At 43.0% G+C, this 9,364-nt stretch overlaps 1 protein-coding gene across 1 annotated transcript; it reads right to left on the bottom strand.

The window, feature by feature from the left end:
* Positions 1 to 8,448: 8,448 nt before the first annotated feature.
* LOC135910916 (uncharacterized) lies at positions 8,449 to 9,009 on the bottom strand. The gene has a single exon (XM_065442993.2). The coding sequence runs from the start codon at positions 9,007 to 9,009 to the stop codon at positions 8,449 to 8,451; it is 561 nt and encodes a 186-aa protein (XP_065299065.2).
* Between the last annotated feature and the right edge of the window lie 355 nt (positions 9,010 to 9,364).

The raw sequence follows: 9,364 nt of genomic DNA, 5'->3' as shown, positions 1-9,364 counted from the left end.
GAAATAACTGAGGAGAGACAAAGCGCTTCGACACAAACCAACAGTGACGACGTTCAGCTTGTTATGATCAAAAAGCTTCGGGCTCAGGTTGCCTACAAAAGGGATCCTTTGTTCACCCTATTGCATGAACAAGAGAAAAGTGGACTGCACTATGCAAATCGCATGTTCTGGGCACTGTTGGACACAATTGTGGCTTTCTTCGGAACGGCTGCGAAGCACCTTCCGCGGACGAAAATGCAGGAAGTGCTGCAACTTCTCATTACACCATACCTTGAACAATCGCCCATCTTGAAGTGCCCAGATGTCGGCACTGGTCACACGAGGCGCACAGCTGGTGTGATTGCTGACAAGTTTGTCCGACTACTTCTAGTAAATTGCACAAAGATGGTAAGGAAAAAAATGAGAAACCAGATGATTATGTACATAAGCCACCAAGAAAATATTTTAGGCTTTAATGTAGATGATGTGAAGATTGTTGGCACCAAAATTTACAAGAGTGCACTGTATTGATCAGTAAATAAATACTTTGAACCTGTAAAATTTTTATTTTACTTGTAGCCTCTCAATATCTGTTCCTCTCTTATAATTGAAATGCGTGTACTGAAATAATCATTTGGCCTAGGTAACGACATGTGTATTCATTAATTGTGGGTGTTCGCTTAACCTTCTGCTTTAATCTTTCCAGCGTCGTCTTCTACAGGCTTACGGCTTCAAGCAGAAGCTGTAAGCCATTTGATTCACATATGAAGGTATGACGTTGACTACTGGAACTGAAAATAATGATTAAGCTTAAACATTCGAGATAAGTTGCGTCCGGCAGCCGACGTTACGCAGATGTTACTCGTATGCTGCCTGCCGGAACGCATGTGCGAACGCGCTTTGCGGAGGCGGCAACGGTTAAAACCCCTTAAACTTCGTTATAGGGCCCCTGAAACGGTTCGGACAAATTTTGTAGACGCGTAGGGTACAGCTTAAGAACATTTGCACTACAATTTAAGTGAAGGGTTACGTATTATGGAGCTACAAGCGATTACAAGTTACCCTCCTCCATAGCCATGCTTTTCCTCCTTAACTCGTTCGCCGAGCGAGCGGGGCCAAGCTCCGCCTTCACTGGTTCTGCATCACGGTGCGACGTCACATCGTCCACTTCCGGTTTTTTTTTTTGGAGTCCGCCCCCGCCCGCGCGAGACCTCTCCGCTAGCCGCTTGGCCGTCGACCCCAAGCGCGAGCTATCGAAGCAGCGTGCGTTGCGAGCAATCTGTCGTAGCGCCGAACGTGTCTGGTATTCCGGTAACCACAGGCAAGGTGATCATTTCGGCAAATGACTGGAGGCATACACTCAAGCTGATGAAGGAACTTTAGCGTAGACGTACGTGAGCGGCCTGATCGGTCTGCACGGTCCAGACACTTGTTGGCGCAGCGCTTAACCAGCCAAACAAAGCGGTAATATTACTCTAACCAAGTGAAAAACATTTTAAACATTTATAGTGTTGATGATTACACTCATGCGAAAAATACACACCAGGAGCAAAGAAGAATACACTTCGTTGCTGCTACTGTGTATGGTTGAGCTGTGTTCCACCAGGTTGCTGCACCATGCAGACCATTCACATTTGCCCTTCTGCTCATATCATGGCACATCCCGTTACGGCTCAGTCAAGCGGCCAGACCCTGTCCCCTTGCGCTTGCGTTTGCCCTGATACCGGACTCGCGAAACGCTATTGCGTTAGTAATCTTTTGGTGTGAAGTGACGGCCACAAACGCGCAAAACCTGGCGCAGATCGGATAGCGGCAGTCCGATGCGCAGCAGCCAGTTCGCTCGTACACTGCCTTGCAGAGGGACACGATGTCACAGCTTTACATATTGCCAGTCACTACGTTTGCAGTCAACAAGGCGACAAAGTCGAATCATAGGGCTCGCGAAAGGCTGGGACCGACTGTGACTGCGGAGCTCTCGTCAAAATGGAGTACGTTGTACACAAGCAGACGACCATTGCTGTTTGCCGGAAGTGCTTAAGTGTACTGAAAAATTCTTCTTGTGCATTCTCTTTAGGTTACTTTTTTTTATAAAAACAAATTAACTAATATTCCAACTATTGCGAAGATCATTTGTTTACCATAAAGTTCCAAATTATCGATCACGTGCCCTGGTCAGCCAATCGGATAGCTCGCCCCACTGACGTCATATGGGTGATTTCGGTTATATGGGTAGGGGCGGCTTAAAATTCCGCCTAGCAGTGTGCTGCGATCGGCAGCGATGTGCATTTTTAAAACCTTATAATAAATTACACGCTTTACGCGGAGCACTTATATGTGTCATATAATGATCAGAAGGACCTACTCTAACGGCTCAGTACGTTTGTAGAAAATTGTCAAAAGCGTTTCAGGGTCCCTTTATTAAGTAGCTCCACGCTTTGAAGAATGCCGTCTCCTCCTCGCGCGCTCTCGTCGAGGCTGACCCTGCGTCGCTATTGGCCTAACAGCATCACGTGGGCACTCGTGCCGTGCTTCAGTGCCACTTTCGCTCGAGAAGCGTCTACGGAGTGGCGAGGAGCTCATGTTGGTGGCGCTCGAGCGGTGTAGGTGGCGCCACGGTCGAGGAGGGAGCGTGAAAGAGAGGATAAACAAGGAGGTGTGAAGGCAGAGTAGGAGAGTGTGGCTATTTGCGAAGTTTGTGGGGTTTTAGCAACGGTTAAAGTCCTTTGATAATTTGAAAGTAGCGACACTCTTTGAACTCAGCCGCCGCAGCGTGACGTCCTCGCCTCCTCCTCGCCCCTTGCGCTTTCCCCCGCGGCAACCAGTTTTGCCCCCATTTTTCTGCACGACTATTGGTCTCCCTGCCGTTGCCCTTGGAAACACGCGGATCTTGAGTTTTGCTTGTGTTTTCCTTTTCGTTCGCGCCATTTTCTTACAGAGCACGGCTGGCTCGGCGCTTTAGCTCGGCGTAGCGAACGTTGTACGCTGTTTCCTGCTCTATGCGCTAGCGCTATGCCGGGCTGTTGCGCATATAACTGCAGCAAGAAGCCTGAAGATGGTTACGCCGTTTTTATGATACCACAAGGAAAGCGTGATGGCTCGCGCAGGAAGCAGTGGCTGCATGACATTGCCGAAATAACTTTGTTCCGACAAATAACAGCGTTGTTTGCGAGCTGAGGCGTCTTTCGTATAGCTAGTAGCAAGGCATCCCGTAATGCTGCATTTTTTTCATTCTTCCGGCCTGCTCACCAGCGTTTTTCTTGCGGTTGTCCTCAGTATGCTTAATATTCTGGGGCGTATCCATCACCTCGCACGTTGCTAACTGTTGTTAGTCAGTCGGAAGTGCAGCATTATAAATTCTGCTTTGCACCCGGAAAAAATTAGTGGCAAGTATACCCGTGGTATTGCAGGTGATGAGCGTTAGCTAGTCAACATTGAGTTTTTTAATGTTTTAAGGCGAAAGTCTAGATCTTTATGTTTCAAGGTCGCGTTGTAAACTGGAAGTATCACGTGACCCAAGGAAGGCCAGAGGTGACCCAAAGCATGTCCACCCTTGTATACGAGAATGATTACTCAAGTTAGTTAATGAATCATTAGTGATTGGCATAAGGTGGATTATGGTGGATTAAGGTTCACTAGAGTGTACTAAAGAAGATTAAGGTGGATAAGGGAAGATTATGGTCGATTAAAGTGGATTAAGGTGAATTAGGGTTGATAAAGGAGGATTAAGGCCGATTAGGGTGGATTAGGGTAGATTGAAGTGGATTAGGGACCATGGAGCTGAATTAGGTTTGATAGAGGTGAATTAGGGTGTAATAATGTAGATTGGGACTATTGAGCAGGAAAAAGTTGGATTAAGGTGCATGAATAAGGATTAAGGTGGATGAAGGAGGACTAAGGCGGATTATGATAGATTAGGGTTGATAAAGGAGGATTAAGACCATATAGGGTATAATAATGACAATAATAATAATAATAACTTCTTTATTTCCATCAGTGATGGAGGAGGGAGACTGCGGGTAAAAGTCGCTTTAGAGGCAAGCGACTTGACTAGAGCTCGCAGCCTCCTTTACAAGGCAAACAGCGATTGAACAGGAGACATACATATATATATATAGCAATTGACTATATGTGAAATATGCACAAAAAACAAACGCAAGACAACTTTTCTGAAAAACGCTCTTCAATTATTTAAGAAAGATTGAGTGACAAAATGTTCACGTAAAGCTCGTACACCAGTTATATAAGTATCAAGACCTGATTTCAAAAAGAAATTTAAAAGTGTTGGTAGTGTGTATGATATCTTTTGTGTAGAATAATTGGCACGCGGAATGACCACCTTCCACTGTTCCGTATACCTTGTGATGTAAGAATGTGTGTTCCTGGTGAGATTAGATAACTCACGAAGAAACTTTAAGTACTCTTTTACCTCCCGTTTGAAAGTTTGACTTAACTCGTAATTATAAAGGTTAAAAACGGGTGTTATATTTGCTGTCTGCAATAAGTCTGATGTGTGGGCATTGTAAGGCAGGTTAAATAGTACTCGCAAAAATTTTTTTTCTGAAGTATATGTATGTTTTCTACATTCCTATGTGATGTGGTACCCCACACGAGCAGACAATAATAAAGTGGAGAAAAAAATAGGGCGTTATAAATAGGAACCTTGATTCTGTGAGGTAAAAGAGGTCTCAGCCGCACCATCATGCCAACTACACGAGATAATTTGCCCAATACCGATTCTATGTGCATGCTCCGAAGCATATATTGTGTGAAAATAACGCCAAATATTTTAAGTCTATCTACAATATCTAGGTTTACATCGTCATGAACAAGGTTGATGGAACTTATTATTTGCTTAGATTTGGGCCTAAGGATTATGGTTTTTGTTTTGTTTATATTGATTTGTAGACAGTTTCGTTTTGACCATACATGAAGAATTTTTAGAGCAGTCTTAGCTTTATTCTCAAGGCTACTAGAGTCAGGTGACGAAAAAAATATGCTGGCGTCATCTGCGCACATTACGTATTTCGCATCTGTATAGATATTTACTAAGTCATTTATATATGCAATAAACAGGAACGGGCCAAGAGTACTACCCAGAGGAACGCCTCTGGTGATATGCTTCAAATTTGAGCGGCTATTGTTTATTTCAACATATTGATAGCAATTATACCGATAAGATTTTATAAGGCTTCCACAGCTCCCTCGAATACCATAGGTTTCAAGCTTATCAAGTAGAACCGAGTGAAGGATGCAATCAAATGCTTTAGTAAAATCAATATAAATACCAAGGACAATGTTTTTAATTTCAAATTGCGATAAAATAAATTATTTTTGATGGAGTAGTGCTCATTCTGTAGACCGTCGTTTTCGAAATCCAAACTGGGCTGGAGAAATTAGGCTGTGCTTGTCAAAAAACTTCGAAACCTGCATCAGTATTAGTTTTTCTAGACCCTTCGAAAAAAAAAGGGTAATATAGAAATGGGTCTATTATTTTTAGTATCATTAACGTCACCTTTCTTGAACAATACAGACACTCTGGCTATTTGCATCCGTTTAGGAAAGATATCGCTTGACAAAGACAAATTAAAAATATAAGTAATGTACGGGGAAATAATATCAAGCACATACTTGATAGGGCAAACCTGCATGCCTTCTGCATCGCAACTTGAGCTATTTTTCAGTGAAAGGAAAACTGATGTCACCTCATGCTCAGTGAAGGGATGAAGAAAGAGTGAAGATGAATTGCTGTTCGGCATAAATTCACTAATATCATATGACACCACCAGAAAAGTTTACAAGGTAATCACTAAAAACATTTGCAAGAGCACTTCCCGATACTTCGTTTCCACCAAGTATTAGAGTTTGTGTTCGCGGAGCTGATTTTCGACGATTTAAGACATCATTTAACTTTTTCCATAAGGTATCAGGTTTGTTCAAACAACCCTCGAATCCTGCATGAAAATAGGACTCCCTATGGGATTTTAGTTCCTTATTTAGCTCGTTTCTATACGACTTGTATTCATTTAATATACTTGGATCCTTAGTCTTGACGAACTTGTGAAAGAGCGCGTTTTTATAATTAATGCATTTTAGCAATTCTGGGGTTATCTACGGCTTCCGTAATTTTTTACCGAGCCTGAGCTTTTTTCTGGAATATGGTTCTTATATATTCGAGAGACTTCATCAATAAGCTTGCCATACGCGATTTCGGCGTTATCTATTTCTAAAATTTGTTTAAGGTCGCACCGTAGAAGTTCGTCTCTGAAGCTATCTAGACGTGTTTGAGTAATACTTTGACAAAGGATATACTCATGCTTCCTGTTCTTTTTAAAGTTGTGTTTTCATAGAAAAAGAAATACTGGAAGGTGATCACTAAGATCGTGTGACATCACCCCGGCAGTAGCATTTTCAGTGTCAGCATTTGTCATGAGCAAGTCCAACAATGTTTCACTTTCGGATGTAATCCTTGTTGGCGTACGGATTAAATTTTCATAACCATTTGAAGTTAAAATATTTAACATAGTCTTTTGTGGTACAGAAGTGGTCAGCATGTCAATATTGAAATCACCAGCGGACACCAAGTAATTGCTATTTTCTGCAGTAAATGACAGCAGCTGTTCATAAAAAGAAAGGAACTGAAGAACATTTCCATTTGGATGCCTGTAGCAAACAGAAAATATGCACTCATTCGCACGAACTGTTACCATTTCAAAATCTTCGCAACGAACACAAAAGTCGGGAAGCAATTCACAACTGACATGTTCTTTCAACAACAGCAAACACCGCCGCCACGGCGGTTCATTCGGTTCACACAAACGGGCTAAGGTGCGTTAGGGCTGATGTAGGTTGATTAGGTTTTATTAAGGTGGATTGTGAGTATTAAGGCGGATTAAGGAGCATTAAGGTGGATTAGGGTGGACTAAGGTGAATTATGTTTCATTGAGTGTTAAGACCGATTAGTTTACCATAATCCTCCTTATGCACATTAATCCACTGAATCCACATTGATCAACCTTAATCCTCCTTCATTCATTTTAATCCACCATAATCCACGAAAGTCCTCCTTAATGCACCCTGATCCACCTTCATCAACCTTAATCTACTCCAACCCTCCTTAATGCACTTTAGTCCTCCTCAATCAACCGTAATGCTTAATCATTCACTTTAATCCACCCTAATCCACTATAATCATCCTTAATTCACCTTAATCCTCCCGAATCCACATTCATCTACCTTAGTCCACGCTAATCCTCCTTAATCCAGAATAATCTCCTTCATTCACTTTAATTCACCCTAGCCCACCATAATCCTCGTTAATGCACCTTAATCCTGCCTAATGCACCCTTCTCCTTGTTCATGCACTTTAATCCACCCTAATTCACTAGAATCGTCCTTAATGTACCTTCATCCACCCTAATCCACCTTCATCGGCCTTAGTCCAACCTAGTCCTCCTTTATGCACCTTAAATCCCTTTCATTCACCCTAATGCACCTTCATCGACTTTAATCCACCCTAATCCTCCTTAATACACCCGAATTCATCGTACTTCAATCACTAATCAATCATCACTTTGCTAATCACTAATCATCTCTTATACGCGACTGCAAATGCTTTGGTTCGCTTCCCGCCTTCCTTCGGTCACGTGATATTTTCTGTAGCTCACACCGGGACCTTGAAACAGAGGTCTAAGGCTTTCGCTTAATAAGCCACACACAAATGGATGGGTCACAAGCAATACTAGATCAGACGCACGAAGTAAAGCATGTGGTCATTTGGAGTATAAAACGCGCCTCAAAGCTTCCTTTACAGCGGTATACCCCGTTCATACGGCTTTAACAAAAAGCCAACCTCCTCACAAACGTGCCTCCAGCATTATCGATGCTGTTATTAGCAATTCTCCAAATTTTCAACCCCACTAGGGCGCGCAACTGGCCCAAAATAACACGCCTCCATAGAATCCTGCGGCCCGTCCGCGGGAGCCTAGGAGGAAAAGCAAGCCGTGCCAAAGCCACCTAGAATTTTTTCAAGGCCTGCGCGCTCCGTCCGGACGTCACGTACCTTGCCCGACCCCGCTGGAGTGCGCCTGCTTGCTACCGCCCGTTCGCCCTTGAACCGAAGTGAAATGGGAGCGTCCAAGAATTTCAATGCACGACCAGTATTTAGTCTCAATTTATTTCTCATACCAAAATGAAGTTCCATTTAAAGGCCCGCAGTTAAAACCATTACTTAACGGTGTCATGCTGTCATGCAAGCAAGAGAGTGGGCGACAGTAACATTAAGGAAAAAAGGTTTATTTTCCAATAGTAGAACTGATTAAAAGAAACACTGAACAATACCCTGACAGATTTACTTCAAATGCACACTGAAGAACGAAAAGGGAGTCCTCACAAACACTGTATAGACACACTAGAATACACTGAATACAAACAAATCCTTGAACCAAACAACCTGTCTGCAGCTGGTCTGCATTACGAAAGCGTTTTGAGCTTTCTTTGCTGTTTCTTTTTGGACAGTTCAGTTTTTAAGAGGTCTGTCTTCATTTGGACATAATTTTTAAGCAATGTGTTCGCTGCTGCCCACAGTATATTTTGATAGACGTCATCAGGATGATGACCTTGAGAACAGATATCGAATCCTTCATCGTCTATCAGCAATTCCCTTTGATGTCTGGAAGCATGAAACTGCACAACATTTTCTTGTGTAGTCAATTTCTCAAGAACTAGTTGCATTCTCAGCACGGCATCTATGACTACAGACCTCGGGAACTTCAAACCACCCCGGGAGAGGTTCTCAATTATTATGTTTCGATCCAGCTCCATTTCTCTTTCCTGTGCAGTAAGGTTTTCTGCGCAAGCTGTGCAAAGAATCTTTTTTAAAGCTGCATGTGCACAAAATCCTGCTATGTATGTAATAGCTGGCAAGCTCGACTCCTTGCTTTTAATGTCTTCTTCTGTTATTTTTACCTTGTAGTCTTCTATGAGGCGGCTGGCATCTAATGTTTTGCTGCTAGACTTCCACATGTCTCTCATTTCAGGGAAGATAAGCGAGGCTTGCAGCCTTAGCTTCGCTTCCGCCTCATATATTTGCTGTATGGAGACATGATAGTTTGTCCCACAAAGGCGACGGTATATTCCAAACCTTTCTTCGAGGCTGTCAGTTTGGAATTTGCCAAGCAAGACATACTCAAAGTGAAGCTCGTCACTGCAATAGCGGCAGACCTCAATTAGGGAATATGTTGTGAGCCTGAGTGCAGCATGCGTATCAGTTGTCAGAGCACCGGTGTCCATTTTCGCCTCTTTCCATACATCTAACCAGCTGACAAAAAAACTCAGGGAACTGCACTTGCACACCATACAAGCTCGTCACTGGTTCTTGATAGGGACA

This window comes from Dermacentor albipictus, chromosome 2 (genome assembly GCF_038994185.2).
Source record: "Dermacentor albipictus isolate Rhodes 1998 colony chromosome 2, USDA_Dalb.pri_finalv2, whole genome shotgun sequence".
In the NCBI taxonomy this organism is placed as follows: Eukaryota; Metazoa; Arthropoda; class Arachnida; order Ixodida; family Ixodidae; genus Dermacentor; species Dermacentor albipictus.
The sequence above is the reverse complement of the archived record's forward strand: the minus strand, read 5'-3'. Positions and strand labels throughout refer to the sequence as shown.

Coding starts and splice junctions, on each gene's coding strand:
- LOC135910916 (XM_065442993.2), bottom strand. CDS start 9,009: ATGAGAGACATGTGGAAGTCTAGCAGCAAAACATTAGATGCCAGCCGC.